Here is a 17,727-nt window from a genome sequence, read left to right on the forward strand (position 1 = left end):
ATGGAGAAGTATTCAAATGATATTTATGAATGTCTCTTTAATTTTTTGTCCAGATACAAATTACAAAATGTTTCAAGCAAATTTTCTTTGGCCATCAGGGGGACATCAATCAGCATGATCGCCTTCATTGTAGCTTTGTTTTTTTACAAAGATCAGCGGTACGACTTTTTTAAATGGCACCTTGTATTTTTTATTCGGTAATTCATTTCCTCTCCTAAAGACCAATTCAAAAATGTATCACAGTGTACTGTGTTATTAATTATGCTATCAATTACATGACATAACATTGACGTTGATGCTCCCAGCGCTTAGTGCAGGTACTCGGGGTAATGGAACACATCCACGTGCTGACGTTGACAGATGACAAATGTAAACCTAAGTAGGATGCACGCCCTTCATTCTGTCAACCATCGTCAGTTGAAGAGTTGTGCGAGTAGAATGTACGCCAACGAAGAGAAGGTTGAAATGCTACATATCTACAGGGTATGTAAATTAGCAGAACAGTAATTGCAATACTGTTTTCTTATGTACGGGTACATTTAGTACAGTAGTATAGTCCTTTTAAGTACTGTTGTGCTGAGTAGGCATACAGTAAACGCTGTCCTTCCTACGAACTGCATCAACATAATGTTTCTTTTATTGTTGTTGTCGAAGGTAATCAAGGTGCTACACAAGCAGCGGAACAGTACAGAGAGCGATATCCTGACAAGACCTCACCTTCCCGACAGATGTTTTCTCTTCTTGTTGCGACGCTTCAGAAAAAGGGAAGTTTCAACTCACGACAACGCAATCATTGTAGCACTCGCAAAGATGAAGCTGCTGAAGTTACTGTTCTTGCATCCGTTACTATGAATCCACATGTGAGCACAAGACAGCTCGAACACGAGATTGGCATTCCTAAAACCAGTGTACATTGTATTCTTACACATTACTGGTTCCATCCTTACCATGTACACCTACATCAAGAATTGCATGGGAATGACTTCCAGAATTGTGTACAGTTCTGTCACTGGGCACAGCAGCAAATCCTCACCAACCCCAACTCCTTCTCCAATGTTCTATTTTCCAATGAATGTTCCTTCTCAAACAAATGACAGGTAAATACAAGGAACATGCATTATTGGTCCAGTGACAACCCACGATGGCTTTGACAGGTGGAACATCAGTGTCAATGGGGAGTTAACGGCTGGTGTGGGATGCTTGGTACTACAATTATTGGCCTTTATTTAACCAATGGTAGTCTAAACGGCACTTCTTCCTCTTCTGGATGAAGTGCCTCTAAGAACCAGAATGCTTATGTGGTATCAACACAATGGATGTCCAGCACATAACGTCTTGCATGCACGTCATGTTCTGAACTGAAGGTATCCTTCCAGATGGATTGGTTGAGGAGGAACAGTTACTTGGCCTGCTAGGTCTCTTGATTTAAATCCTCTGGATTTTTTTCTTTGGGGATGCATTAAAGACATTGTCTATCACGACAGTCCAAAAACTCCAGAGGACATGTAGGAACGTATCGTGCTTGCTTGTATTTCTCTTCAGCAGGAAACATTGGAAGCAGTAAATAATTCTTTCATTCAACAAGTGCACCAGTGTATCAGTGTCCAGGGTCACCACTTTTGAGCACCTTTGAATGTTCTACTCCGGGTCAATGGTACAGGACAGTCAAAGTCAATTTAGTGGTATATTTTTACTTGGTTTTTATTTGTTTTCTGACAACTCCAGCAAGTGGATGAGTTTGTGATCCCAGGTTCAAAGTAAATGTTGTGTTATGTAATTAATAACATTGTGTTTCAGTGAATGGCACACTGTGAATAGGTCTTAAAGAGAGGAAATTAATTACTAAATAAAAAATACAGGGTGTCACTTAAAAATCTCATACCACTGTTCATATCTTTGCAAAAAAAAAAAAAAACAAAGCTACAATGAAGGCAATCATGCTGATTGATGTCCCCCTGATGGAGACAGAACATTTGCTTGAAACATTTTGTAATTTGCAACCGGACAAACAGTTATTTAGGGTGTTCAAGATAAATGGAACACTATATATAAAAACGGCCATGATGGGTACTACACAGGGAGCAATTTTTGGTCCTTTGGCTTGAAATTTTGAAGACACACTTGTGAAAATCCAAAACAAACTATCTAGATTTTGATGGGTGTCAGGCGATTTCAAGGTAGCCAAATGTCTGTTCACAATTATGACTTTATGCTGTGCTTCAGACCGCAATATTGGGCCTTTTGATTCGAAACTTTGAAAACAGACTTGTGAAACATCAAACTGGAAAGACTCCTTGTCATCTGAGGCCAAACATCTGATATAAAAGCAATATGTTCTACCTATTGGAATTTTTTTCTTACAGGCTATATACACTCCTGGAAATGGAAAAAAGAACACATTGACACCGGTGTGTCAGACCCACCACACTTGCTCCAGACACTGCGAGAGGGCTGTACAAGCAATGATCACACGCACGGCACAGCGGACACACCAGGAACCGTGGTGTTGGCCGTCGAATGGCGCTAGCTGCGCAGCATTTGTGCACCGCCGCCGTCAGTGTCAGCCAGTTTGCCGTGGCATACGGAGCTCCATCGCAGTCTTTAACACTGGTAGCATGCCGCGACAGTGTGGACGTGAACCGTATGTGCAGTTGACGGACTTTGAGCGAGGGCGTATAGTGGGCATGCGGGAGGCCGGGTGGACGTACCGCCGAATTGCTCAACACGTGGGGCGTGAGGTCTCCACAGTACACCGATGTTGTCGCCAGTGGTCGACGGAAGGTGCACGTGCCCGTCGACCTGGGACTGGACCGCAGTGACGCACGGATGCACGCCAAGACCGTAGGATCCTACGCAGTGCCGTAGGGGACCGCACCGCCACTTCCCAGCAAATTAGGGACACTGTTGCTCCTGGGGTATCGGCGAGGACCATTCGCAACCGTCTCCATGAAGCTGGGCTACGGTCCCGCACACCATTAGGCCGTCTTCCGCTCACGCCCCAACATCGTGCAACCCGCCTCCAGTGGTGTCGCGACAGGCGTGAATGGAGGGACGAATGGAGACGTGTCGTCTTCAGCGGTGAGAGTCGCTTCTGCCTTGGTGCCAATGATGGTCGTATGCGTGTTTGGCGCCGTGCAGGTGAGCGCCACAATCAGGACTGCATACGACCGAGGCACACAGGGCCAACACCCGGCATCATGGTGTGGGGAGCGATCTCCTACACTGACCGTACACCACTGGTGATCGTCGAGGGGACACTGAATAGTGCACGGTACATCCAAACCGTCATCGAACCCATCGTTCTACCATTCCTAGACCGGCAAGGGAACTTGCTGTTCCAACAGGACAATGCACGTCCGCATGTATCTCGTGCCACCCAACGTGCTCTAGAAGCTGTAAGTCAACTATCCTGGCCAGCAAGATCTCCGGATCTGTCCCCCATTGAGCATGTTTGGGACTGAATGAAGCGTCGTCTCACGCGGTCTGCACGTCCAGCACGAACGCTGGTCTAACTGAGGCGCCAGGTGGAAATGGCATGGCAAGCCGTTCCACAGGACTACATCCAGCATCTCTACGATCGTCTCCATGGGAGAATAGCAGCCTGCATTGCTGCGAAAGGTGGATATACACTGTACTAGTGCCGACATTGTGCATGCTCTGTTGCCTGTGTCTATGTGCCTGTGGTTCTGTCAGTGTGATCATGTGATGTATCTGACCCCAGGAATGTGTCAATAAAGTTTCCCCTTCCTGGGACAATGAATTCACGGTGTTCTTATTTCAATTTCCAGGAGTGTATAAACCTTCTAGATAAGATTTGCAGATTGCAAGACATCAATCATAGACACACCTCGTTTTGGACAGAGCAAATTTAACTCTTTGGATGGGGGGAGGGGGCTTAGTGATGCATCAAACGCTTCACGAGTTCCTATCAAACAAAATAAATCTTTTTTTTTTTTCTTTATTGTGATTTTAAAACCTGTGGAACAGGTAGGCTGGCAGCGGCACAATACGCCGCTCTTCAGCCGAAGAGAGTACAATGACATAAACAGAGAAGATACATCACTTGGAAAAACGGCGGGAAAAAACAGTAGACACATGAACATAAAAAAAACATGAAGCCGTTCACACTCGATGACAATCCACACTACGAACTGTTGACACGACGCACAAACACTGAAGAAGACGATGGCACTGGTGAACGATGGAGTGTGACGGTGAACACTGAACACTAAACATGACGGCACACACGAAACACTGATGGCAGTGATCTTGGCTCTGAGTACTATGGGACTTAACTTCTTTGGTCATCAGTCCCCTAGAACTTAGAACTACTTAAACCTACCTAACCTAAGGACATCACACACATCCATGCCCGAGGCAGGATTCGAACCTGCGACCGTAGCGGTCGCGCGGTTCCAGACTGTAGCGCCTAGAACCGCTCGGCCACACCGGCCGGCGGCAGTGATCTCCGGCGCGCGAATGTCCACTTAGCGTGTGCGAGTCCGGGGATCTGCCAAGAGGGGAACAGGGGTGAGGTGGGGGAGAGGGGAGAGAAAAGATGCCAATGGCTGAGGAGATGGGGGCAGGAGGAGAGGGACAGGGGAGGGGAAGCCCAGGGGAGGAGGGGGGAGAAATGGAGGAGAGAGGGAAAAGGGAGAGAAGGGAGGGAGGGTGCCCAGAGGAGCAAACACAGGAGGAGGGCGGGAGGATCAAAGTTGGTAGGAGGGGTAGATGGAGGGGAGGAGGGCATCATCAGGGAGGGGGAGCTGGCGGAAGCCACCTTGGGAGAGGGTAAGGAGGGTGGATAGATGGAGACCGGGTGGGACGTGGGAATACAGGCGCGGCAGCGGGCGGGGGCGGGAGAGGATGGGCGAGACAAGCGGGTGAGGAGGATCGAGTTTGCGGGAGGTGTACAGGATCCGTATCCTTTCAAGGAAAAGGAGGAGGTGGGGAAAGGGGATGAGATCGTACAGGATCCGAGTGGGGGAGGGGAGACGAATGCGATAGGCGAGGCGGAGAGCATGACGTTCAAGGATTTGGAGGGATTTATAAAAGGTAGAGGGGGGGGGCGGAGATCCAAGCCGGATGGGCATAACAAAGGATAGGGCGGATGAGGGATTTATAGGTGTGGAGGATGGTGGAGGGGTCCAGACCCCACGTACGGCTGGAGAGGAGCTTGAGGAGACTGAGTCGGGAGCGTGCCTTGGCTTGGATTGTCCGGAGGTGGGGAGTCCAGGAGAGGCGGCGGTCGAGGGTGACGCCAAGGTACTTAAGGGTGGGAGTGAGGGCGATAGGACGGCCATAGATGGTGAGATAGAAATCAAGGAGGCGGAAGGAAGGGGTGGTTTTGCCTACAATGATCGCCTGGGTTTTGGAGGGATTGACCTTGAGCAACCACTGGTTGCACCAAGCGGTGAACCGGTCAAGATGGGATTGGAGAAGGTGTTGGGAGCGCTGTAGGGTGGGGGCAAGGGCAAGGAAGGCGGTGTCATCGGCAAACTGGAGAAGGTGGACGGGGGCTGACAGCGGCGGCATGTCCGCCGTGTACAAAAGGTACAGATGGGGGGAGAGGACGGAGCCTTGGGGCACACCGGCAGAGGGGAAAAAGGTGTAGGAATCTGTGTTATGGATGGTGACATAGGAAGGACGGCAGGAGAGAAAGGAGCCGATCAGACGGATGTAGTTAATGGGAAGGGCGAAGGTTTGGAGCTTGAAGAGGAGACCGGAATGCCATACGCGGTCATAAGCACGTTCGAGGTCCAGGGAGAGGAAGATTGCGGAGCGACGGGAATTAAGCTGTTCAGAAAGGAGATGAGTGAGGTGAAGGAGAAGGTCGTCAGAAGAGAAGGACGGCCGAAAGCCACACTGGGTAATGGGAAGTAGGCGGTGCTGGCGGAGATGCTGGTGGATGCGTCGGGTGAGGATAGATTCCAGGACCTTGCTGAAGACTCAGGTAAGGCTGATGGGACGATAGGAGGAGACGGCGGATGGCGGTTTGCCAGGTTTAAGGAACATCAGGATACGGGAGGTTTTCCACAGGTCGGGGTAGTAACCGGTGGACAGGACTACATTGTAGAGCCTGGCCAGGGTGGAGAGGAAAGAGACAGGAGCTTCACGAAGGTGACGGTAGGTGACACGATCGTGACCAGGAGCGGAGTTGCGTTTCGTGCGGAGTGTAACAATGAGATCTTGTGTAGTGATAGGGGCATTGAGTTCCGTGTGTGCAATGTTGTCCAAGTACTGGAAACCAGGAGCGAGGGGAGGGACAGAGGTGTCAGTGCGATCGCAGATATCCGGGAAGAGGGAGTAATCGAACTGGGGATCATCGGGGATGGAAAATACATCGGAGAGGTAGGAGGCAAAGTGATTGGCCTTACTAAGGGTATCAGGGAAAGGGTTATCATCATGGAGAAGAGGATAATAGGGGGAGGGTTTAGTTCCGGTAAGGCGACGGAAGGCCGACCAGAACTTGGACGAGTTGATTGGTAGGGTAGCATTTAAACGGGTGCATGTCTGTCGCCAGTCCCGGCGTTTCTTAGCCGCGAGCAAATTACGAATAAATCATAATAAGCTACTGCACTTTTAAAGATCACTGTAAATAGCGTCCCATTCTGTAGGAATAGACTAAACTCAATTCAACTCGGGTTCAGAGGGCGCGACGGCGGCAAACTCCAACCTTGTGCGAAACCATCAACAACAGGGGCGGCCGCCGCACACCGGATTGAACTGATTTAGAGTTATTACCAAGCAAACTCGGGTTGACTTTAAATCCCCTCAACCTGAGCTAATCCAGTTTGGTGACTCAAGTTGCACCTGTTTCCCCCCCCAGTTCATTTAGCAGGCTGAGTTGTTCCGTAAGTTCGGTAACTATAGATTTTCACCACCGGTACAATAAATATGTCATTTCCATTTTTTGATCAGTCATATCAACAACATCGCTCGGATTTATTGCACACTCAAAATGCTAGAAATCCTTCATAATTCTCATATGTCACACATTTCATTTGCACACCATAGTTCATTCAAATTAATTACTAGCTTACCAGTTACCCTTTTCACCCACAAACATTGGATTAGACACATTCTTATAAATTTAATGCCAATCAGCTTATTTTACCTGCAATCTCGAATCATCGTTCTCTGTCGTGGATATCCCAACACATTCTTCCAAAACCAGGGCCTACGCATGCATTCTCTCTGCGACGTCTCTTAGTGAAACTTTAACTAGCTCTCACAATCAGACTATAAATTAGTCCCTGACAGCTACCCGTTCTACGAAATTCTTTACACATCAGAGTTCCTCCCTTCTTTTTCCCATTGCTAAAGGCCATCTCGCGACTTGTACAGTACATAAAACCATAAAATCTCCTCTACATAAAATATACAAAAATTTTCGTGTCATTTGTATAAAAATACAAATAACCCGCCCCACAGCTGATCTACAAACCTCCAAAATATAACAGCAAGTTTTGAATCGTTCAGGAACTTATAATTTCATTTTGATTTTGTAAAACTTATGTAACCCTATACCTGTAATCATCTTTATTGTTTATGTAGACAGTGGTTTAATCAAAATTTAAGATGTAACACATTCTTTTAATTGTGTTAAAATGTTTTACGAAGAATGTGTGTCGTACTGACGACCGGCCGTCTCACTGCCCATGTGGACAGATGAGCATAAAATTATATTAGTTGGAAAAAAATGTCGTCCGATTTCCTTCTTTATAGATTTTACTTTGCAAAATGTTGAGGTTTTTAGGCCTGCTGTGCAGTTTCTGCATGAATTGAATGACTACATCTTGGTAGTCGAAGAACTTTGGATTGTGTGGTTTAAGCCTGTAGTAACTTTGTTTGAGCTCGAAAAGTAATTGTAAACACTAAACGCAGCATGTTTACGTACATTGACGGTCGGCGATGATGGATGAGCATATATTATTACATCCAGAGTTACTGGACGAAGATGAGCTCTATCGGATACTTAAGGATGTAAGTACATATATGTCGATAAATAATACTTAGATTTTGTAAACAAAGTGAGGAGATAGTGGTACATAAAGCACCACGAATAGTGAGGTATTGTGAGTGGAATACAGTTTTGACTCTTTTTACGTAGTTGAGCAGCACACTGTCATTTTATAAACTGTTACTATTCGGCAGTGTCGGAGGGGTTGAGAGAACATGTAGATGCGAGCCGTTTGTAGTACACTGTTGCACGTCGAGTAATAATTAGTTTCAAGTCAGGGTCAAGATAGTTATGTAAAATTCTATGGAAGTGACCGGTGGTTTGCAACTCATTCCAACAGATCATATCGTTTGTTGAATGGCATCAATTGGCCCCCATGGAGTAAACTAGCTCACTGACATTGTATGTACATCTGTGACTTCTCTTCGTGTGTTACGTGATTTACCTATTAACTAATTACTATATATTAGATTCTTGCTTTTAAACATGAATCTCCTAGTATTGTACCTTGCCATTTTATGTATGTAGTCCTCACATATATGAATATGAGATTTAAGATACTGATGCTTTAGAAAATTTCATACTGAGATAGTGGTTGTTGTTGTCTTCAGTCCAAATACTGATTAGATGCAGCTCTCCATGCCACTGCAGCTTAAATCCTTCTGAATCTGCTTACAGTTTTCATCTCTTCATCTCCCTCTATGACTCCCCCCCACACACACCTCCAATAATGAATTGGTGTATCCTTGATGTCACAGAATGTGTCATATCAACTGATCCCTTCTTTTAGCCAGGTTATACCATAAATTTCTTTTCTACCCAGTTCTCTTCAGTAACTCCTCATTAGTTATGTGATCTACTCATCTAATCTTTGGCATTCTTCTGTAGCAGAACATTTGAAAAGCTTCTGTTCTTTCATTGTCTAAACTGTTTATTGTCCATGTCCAAATGTGGCTACACTCCATACAGATACTTTCAGAAAAGACTTCCTAACCCTTAAATCTAGGTATATTCGATGTTAACAAATTTCAGTTAAAGTTATGTATTGGAACCCCTGGAGACCTTGGTTATTTGTGGTGACAGAGCGATCTGTAATGCAGCCCGAGGTGTAGGTTAGGTGAGAAGCTGACAACTTGGTTGAGAGTTGGCGAAACCAATGAGTGTGATATCAGAAAATATGTTGTTGGTAACAAATTCACTGGTAGTGAAGCCTAATGTTTATGTGCACACCATATTGAAAAATGTAAAGGGGTGGTGAGTTCCAATTCCTATCTTTTATCCAAATTTCTCTAGAAACACTTTTTTTGCCATTGTCAATCTACATTTTATATCCTCTGTACTTTGGCCATCATCAGTTGTTTCACTGCCCAAATGTGTCCCATTTCCTAATCTAATTCACTCAGCATTTCCTAATTTAATTTGGAAACACTCTATTATCTGTGTTTTGCTTTCGTTGATGTTCATCCCATATCAGTGTGATGGCAAAGAGTTTATGTTTAGGTAATAACAGAAATAAGAAAATGAAGAAATTTTAAAGGTGCCTGATTATACTGGCACAAGTGGGTTGTAATAGCATCACATCTGTTCTATATTTTCATGGACTGGAGGGTCTGATATTTTCACAGTTAACTTCAGATTAAGCAATGAAGAATGCTGATTATCCTCGGATGCCAATTTCACCTGCCTTTCCATAAGATGTGTTAACTAAGATAGAAGTTTGTCAAACTTTAGGCTTAAAACAGTGGTATTAAAAGTATAATTATGCGGGAACAGAGCTCAGTATGTTAGTATTGACTTCACAACACTAAAAGTTGTGGTTTTGATTGATATTTGTTAAAATAATTTTACTGCTGGTCATTTCATAGTGTACATATTGATATGCATTTGTGAGTAAAACAGAGCTTAGTTTTTGGTCTGGTTATTTATACTGCAGTTTACTTTTCCACACTCATTGTAAAGGCACTGTTGTAGTGTAGTGATTTGAAGGCAAATAACAAAACAGATTATTGTCCTCTTATAGGTATTTGTGCCATGACCTTCCGTCCCTTGACTTCGGGCTTCTATGCTCTGCATTTCTTAAAAGTCAAGTTTTACTACCTGTAATTGCCACAGTCACATCCTAAAATGGGGGGTGACTTACTAGACAAGCAGAAAACTCTTAATGACGAAACCATAGAATGCTCACAAAAGATACAAGTCATGTGAATGTGGATGCTGATCTTTTTTTATTGTGGTGTATTCAAAATTAGATGTGCTTAGCTTCATAGGAATCGTAACGTACATATTTCATTTACTGTGAATTCCATGTTCGTGAATGTATGTGTCAAAAGTTTAGTCATAAAAAGTAGATAGGAAACAATGTCACTTCTTAAATTTCATAAACCTATGAAACTACTGATTAGTCAGTCTTACTAATCATCGAGGTCACACTTGAGCACTGTGCAATTCATGGAAGAATGTTTATTAAGTTGATTTGTGATTTTTTTTTTTTTTGCTGTGAATTGACCTTGTTACAGCTGAGCATATTTGTGTAAGCTTCATAGTGACCGCAGGATCTGTCACCATCTAGCTGCTACAGAACTTATTCTCAATATAGCTGTGCTGTAATAGGAATAACAATTATCAGTTAAAACTAAGTGATCTCTTCCAGCTCAGACATTAAATTTTATTTGTATAAAGCTCACACACACAGTTGAAGACCCCCATGGAAGAAATGCGATAAGTCCATTTAATTTAAAAATGATGTTGTCACATTCTGATGGCCAGCTGTTGGTACTGCAACACAGTTAAAATGACTTTCAAATAACTTGGCAAATCACTGAGATACAAAGGGTTTCACTGTTAGTGGCAATGGAAAGAACACACTAAGTCAATCCTCCCATGGAAAGAATGGGACAAGTCCAAGATTTGCTACTGAGGTTTACATTACACCTGTTAGGTCAGTTTGATTGTGACTGGAGATATGTTCGGTTGAGTTTCTTACTCTGTGTTATTTTGTTACAGCAGTAGCGTTTAGTGTGAACTGTGATAGTAATGTAGTCCTCTTAGGATCTTTAAAATGTGTGGATCATCATGAGATGAATGTGAGAAGCCATTTGTTAGTCACTCAGCTAAAAAGAGAAAAAGCTATGGCAGAATGCATAAGATTTGTAGGTACCTCAGGGCAATGTCTCATGAATTAGGCAGTGACTGCAAATGCCCAAACAATGGATGTTTAAAACAAATCAAACACCATGAAAGAAAACAGCTGGTCAAGAATTTTAATTTGTTTGGTAACTGGAGTGATCAATCTTCTTATTTAATCAGCTTAGTATCTGACATTAATTGCCCATAGAAGGTGTAGGCATGACAATTTTAATGCTACAGATTGCTCTTTCCTATACATTATAAGAATCAAACAAAACGGTACCATGAGAGATTCATGTTTGCCAAAAGGCCTTCCTTGCCCCACATAAAATAATAAAGCACAGGTTACAGACTACACAGTAGTGTATGAAGAATACTGGAATATCTCCCAAAGACAAAAAAAGACATGCATGCTAACTGGCCATGGAAACTATCCGAAGAAAAGGAGGCAGCCATTGTAAACGAAGTAGCTGCTTCTAAGGGAGGAAGTAGCTACTATGACAAGGAAAATACTGTTGAATTTACCTTCCAGAAGAACAATCAATAAAAAAATGCCTTGAGTTATATAAAGAAAAAATACTCTGAACTTCCTATTGCATAAGGGACATACAAGAAAATATTTAACAGCAAATTCAGCTAAGCATTTGGGTACCCATATACTAATACCTTCTCAGTGTGTGACATTGCCCTGAGGTACCTACAAATGTTATGCATTCTGCCATAACTTTTTCTCTTCTTAGCTGAGTGACTAACAAATGGCTTCTCACATTCATCTCATGATGATCCACACATTTTAAAGATCCTAAGAGGACTACATTACTATCACACTTCACACTAAACACTACTGCTGTAACAAAATAACACAGAGTAAGAAACTCAACCGAACATATCTCCAGTCACAATCAAACTGACCTAACAGGTGTAATGTAAACCTCAGTAGCAAATCTTGGACTTGTCCCATTCTTTCCATGGGAGGATTGACTTAGTGTGTTCTTTCCATTGCCATTGCCATTGCCATTGGTTTGATGCAAAACTTCTACATAATAACTTTGAAAGAGAAAAGTTAGAAACTACAAATAAAATTGAAGTACTTAGTATGGAAGATCAGGTTCACAGGCAAAGAACTGTTACATTTTATTCAAGAAAGCAAAAAGCGAGGCAAGAAAGTAAAAAGGTAGGGGAAAATGAAGCAGTATGCAAGAACTATCAAAAAAATGTAGCCTTGGAAAATCTCCAAGCACTAATCATTTTACAGTTTCAACATTCATCAAATGTCCAACAGTGAAGCAATACTTTACACTTACACTGAAGGTGTAGGACGTAAAGGAGCAAATGAATTTATTAGCTGTTTGCACAATTATGTGAGTGAAATCCTTTATCCAAAAGTGAGGTTTTTTGTAATGCTCTGAGATTCATTGCTTTTGGACAGAATAAGAACTATGGAATGCTGTTATACCTTCACTATGTCTTTCATACCATTACAAGATTAGATAGTGTCAAAATAGTATGTCCAATGAGCAGACACTGTTATTTGGAATGTGATAAAAACTTTGGTTTCATAAAGAAGAAAACTATCCCAGAGTTACCAGAAGGCTGGGTTAATGCTTTTGAAACTGCAAGAGTGAATTGAAGGCCATACAGACTCATTCCTGATCAACAAGAAATGGTATGAGATTAGATGAACTTTTTAAAAGTGTGTTACAAACTATAGTATTCTTTCACCACATAATCTCTCAGGGAAGTTCTGGTCTAGAAGGAAGATCAGATGTTCCAAAACAGGATTATTTATCATTGAGACTCGACACCAGTAGATTTGAAACATGCTGATGGTCTTCAAGTAGATGTCAGGCCTGAGTATCAATGCAGCAATGTGATGAATTCTTATGGCCCCATTGAGTAAACAGTAGTGTTTTGTAATATAAACTTTTTATATGGTAAATCAAGATTCTTGTAGGAGTATATTTTCAGAGCTCGTGCCAATATCTTATGAAAAATATGCAGCTCTTCAGAAACTTAAGCAGTTTTCTGCTCAAGACAAGAAATTTGTATTCCATTCTACCACATAACGAACCAAATCCAAGACCAAAAAAAAGAAACTTCCAAAGCTAAACAACACAAAGAAGGGACAAAAGCTTACCAAAAAGTGATGGACTTATCAAGTCCTGTCTGCATCAATGATATACTTCCTCTGCTCGTTTTGTCTTCATCATATTATTTAAATTTTTATTTTTTTCTAATGTACTTCCTATTTGGTGTCATAATTATGTTGGCTATGCTCAAATGGAGTTTAAGTTTTTTTGCTTGAAGCTTGAAAGCTTAAAATTCCTCTCCTAATAAAAGTACAAAATGTGACTCATCCCATTTTTTTCTGTGGGCTTGTCAATTATAAAAATCATTCTCATTTATCATTGAAGTGTGAGTGTAATAGTTTTGTTTTATGAGTTTCTTTGTGCATTTTGTGCATCATAATGTGCTCTCAACCTGGTACCTTGGAAAGTATTCCGTGATAGAAATAAAATGAAATATTCTTACATTTTGGGCCTCTATGCTTCTGCTATGCAAGTACTGTCCTTGACATAATTGTTTCATGAGCCATTTCAGCATTAATTGTTCCTTCAACACTTCCCCCATGTATCCTCTTGAATGAAGTCATGCTTGGGTGCTTTTTTCTTTTCTTTTTTTTCAGTTGTGCATTTAGTTCTTTATGTATTTGCTGAGAGTTCATTCATTTTTAACCAATTTTTCACTTTTTTGTAATATTTCAAAGGTTTCCTGATCAATTCGGTTTTCTTCTGCAGTCCCTTGAACTCAGTTTGATTCGGGAGTTCCAGTTAATAATGATTTTTTCCCAGTCTCCCTCTCCCCCTCCCCCTCCCTCTCCCCCTCCCCCCTCCCTCTCCCCCTCCCCCTCCCTCTCCCCCTCCCCCCCCCCCTCTCTCTCTCTCTCTCTCTCTCTCTCTCTCTCTCTCTCTCTCTCTCTCTCTCTCTCTCTCTCTCTCTCTCCCCCCCCCCCCCCCAACCTCTACCCCCCCTTACCCCCAGTTTTTTGTTTTGCTGCTGCCTTTGTAATGGCCAGACATCTTTCTTAGACTTTCTTCACTTATGCTTTAGAGTTCTTTGTGTTTTATCATGTTTTTATTAACTCACTTTCTTGTCTCTTCGTTCGATACAGATTTTGCAATTGATAACATCCCAGTGAGCTAGAAACTTGAAGTTTTAAACATAGTTCAAAACTGGATGATAGTGCAATATTAACTTACTGTTCAGTAGTGGTGGAAGTGAGGAAAATGGATAATGCCTGACACCTACATTGCTCTGCATGTTTGATGTATTTTTTATGGTGGTATCAAAATGCGTTTCGGGGAGTGTATGCATGAACGGGCACACTGGGGTGGAGAAGAGGAAGTGGAGATGTACAGAACAGCAGTTTCAGGACATTGGAAATCCAAGTATCTGAGAAATCCACACATGAGCCCTGTGTGTGACTGCTGTGTACGGACGCAGGAGGAGCTGGCCACTGTTCGCGAACAGCTGAGCGTGTTGATGGCCGTGGTCAGCCGTCTTCAGGCTGCTGCCTCAGAGTGTAGCGGCAGTGGGGAGTCTGGTGCGTCGCATGGTACACCCCAGGTGTTACATGCTTCACCCACTGTCCCTGCTGTTGAGAAATCTTCGCGGGTACAGGGCGCGGTTGGGCCACCCTCTCCCCAAGGGGAGTGGCGGGTTCAGCGGCATTCGCGGCGCACGAGGCGGAGGGTAAATGTGGAGGCTGGCCGTGTCGCATCGCCCGCTCTGCCTGTAAGTGGACATGTGGCTGCTCTTTCAGCAAGGTCCGAGCAGGCACATGGGGGGAGGGATTTATTAGTTATTGGGAGCTCCAACGTTAGGCGGGTGATGGAGCCCCTTAGGAAAATAGCGGAAAGGTCGGGGAAGAAGGCCAGTGCTCACTCTGTCTGTTTGCCGAGGGGTCTCATCCGAGATGTGGAGGAGGCCCTGCTGGCGGCGATAGAGAGCACTGGGTGCACCCGACTGCAAATTGTTGCTCATGTCGGCACCAATGACTCCTGCAGTCTGGGTTCAGAGGTCATCCTCAGTTCGTACAGGCGGTTGGCGGAATTGGTGAAGGCGGAAAGCCTCGCTCGCGGGGTGGAATTAGAGTTAATTATTTGTGGTATCGTTCCCAGAACCGATTGTGGTTCTCTGGTTTGGAGCCGAGTGGAAGGCTTAAAGCAGGCTCAGACATGGTAATTGGATGTCTCTATAGGCCCCCTGGCTCAGCAGCTGTTGTGATTGAGCACCTGAAGGATAATTTAGAAAATATTTCGAGTAGATTTCCCCAACATGTTATAGTTCTGGGTGGAAATTTTAATTTGCCGGATATAGACTGGGAGACTCGAATGTTCATCACGGGTGGCAGGACCAAAGAATCCAGTGAAATTTTTTAAAGTGCTTTATCTGAAAACTACCTTGAGCAGTTAAACAGAGAACCGACTCGTGGCGATAACATATTAGACCTTCTGGTGACAAACAGACCCGAACTATTTGAAACAGTTAACGCAGAACAGGGAAGCAGCAATCATAAAGCGGTTATGGCATCAATGATTTCAGGCATAAATAGAAATATTAAAAAAGGTAGGAAGATTTTTCTGTTTAGCAAAAGTGACAAAAAGCAGATTACAGAGTACCTGACGGCTCAACACAAAAGTTTTGTCTCAAGTACAGATAGTGTTGAGGATCAGTGGACAAAGTTCAAAACCATCATACAATATGCGTTAGAAGAGTATGTGCCAAGCAAGATCGTAAGAGATGGAAAAGAGCCACCGTGGTGCAACAACCGAGTTAGAAAACTGCTGCGGAAGCAAAGGGAACTGCACAACAAACATAAACATAGCCAAAGCCTTGCAGATGAACAAAAATTATGCGGAGTGTGAGGAGGGCTATGCGAGAGGCGTTCAATGAATTCGAAAGTAAAGTTCTATGTACTGACTTGGCAGAAAATCCTAAGAAATTTTGGTCTTATGTCTAAGCAGTCGGTGGAACAAAACAAAATGTCCAGACACTCTGTGACCAAAATGGTACTGAAACAGAGGATGACAGACTAAAGGCCCAAATACTAAATGTCTTTTTCCAAAGCTGTTTCACAGAGGAAGACTGCACTGTAGTTCCTTCTCTAGATTGTCGTGCAGATGACAAAATGGTAGATATCGAAATAGACGACAGAGGGATAGAGATACAATTAAAATCGCTCAAAAGAGGAAAGGCCGCTGGACCTGATGGGATACCAGTTCAATTTTACACAGAGTAGGCGAAGGAACTTGCCCCCCTTCTTGCAGGGGTGTACCGTAGGTCTCTAGAAGAGCGTAGCGTTCCAAAGGATTGGAAAAGGGCACAGGTCATCCCCGTTTTCAAGAAGGGACTTCGAACAGATGTGCAGAGCTATAGACCTATATCTCTAACGTTGATCAGTTGTAGAATTTTGGAACACATGTTATGTTCAAATATAATGACTTTTCTGGAGACTAGAAATCTACTTTGTAGGAATCAGCATGGGTTTCGAAAAAGACGGTCGTGTGAAACCCAGCTCGCACTATTCGTCCACGAGACTCAGAGGGCCATAGACACGGGTTCACAGGTAGATGTCTTGTTTCTTGACTTTCGCAAGGCGTTCGATATAGTTCCCCACAGTCGTTTAATGAACAAAGTAAGAGCATATGGACTATCAGACCAATTGTGTGATTGGATTGAAGAGTTCCTATATAACAGAACGCAGCATGTCATTCTCATTGGAGAGAAGTCATCTGAAGTAAGAGTGATTTTAGGTGTGCCGCAGGGGAGTGTCATAGGACCGTTGCTATTCACAGTATACATAAATGACCTTGTGGATGACATTGGAAGTTCACTGAGGCTTTTTGCAGATTATGCTGTGGTGTATCGAGAGGTTGTAACAATGGAAAATTGTACTGAAATGCAGGAGGATCTGCAGCGAATTGACGCATGGTGCAGGGATTGGCAATTCAGTCTCAATGTAGACAAGTGTAATGTGCTGCGAATACATAGAAAGATAATTTAGCTACAAAATAGCAGGTCAGCAACTGGAAGCAGTTAATTCCATAAATTATCTGGGAGTACTCATTAGGAGTGATTTAAAATGGAATGATCAGATAAAGTTGATCGTCGGTAAAGCAGATGCCAGACTGAGATTCATTGGAAGAATGCTGAGGATATACAATGCGAAAACAAAGGAAGTAGGTTACAGTACGCTTGTTCGCCCACTGCCTGAATACTGCTCAGCAGTGTGGGATCCGTACCAGATAGGGTTGATAGAAGAGATAGAGAAGATCCAACGGAGAGCAGCGCGCTTCGTTGCAGGATCATTTAGTAATCGTGAAAGCGTTACGGAGATGATAGATAAACTCCAGTTGAAGACTCTGCAGGAGAGACGCTCAGTAGCTCGGTATGGGCTTTTGTTAAAGTTTCGAGAACATACCTTCACCGAAGAGTCAAGCAGTATATTGCTCCCTCCTACGTATATCTCGCGAAGAGACCATGAAGATAAAATCAGAGAGATTAGAGCCCACACAGAAGCATACCGACACTCCTTCTTTCCACGAATAATACGAGACCGGAATAGAAGGGAGATC

General features: G+C 43.3%; 1 protein-coding gene across 1 annotated transcript in view; it reads left to right on the top strand.

Moving 5' to 3' along the window:
- Nucleotides 1–7,793: 7,793 nt before the first annotated feature.
- LOC124555514 overlaps nt 7,794–17,727 on the top strand; it is a 63,827-nt gene continuing 53,893 nt past the window's right edge. Inside the window, exon 1 of the mRNA XM_047129460.1 lies at nt 7,794–7,986. Coding sequence (XP_046985416.1) covers nt 7,915–7,986 — 72 coding nt within the window. The 5' untranslated portion in view covers nt 7,794–7,914. The remainder of the gene's footprint in view (nt 7,987–17,727) is intronic.

Source organism: Schistocerca americana, chromosome X, assembly GCF_021461395.2.
Source record: "Schistocerca americana isolate TAMUIC-IGC-003095 chromosome X, iqSchAmer2.1, whole genome shotgun sequence".
NCBI classification, from domain to species: Eukaryota; Metazoa; Arthropoda; class Insecta; order Orthoptera; family Acrididae; genus Schistocerca; species Schistocerca americana.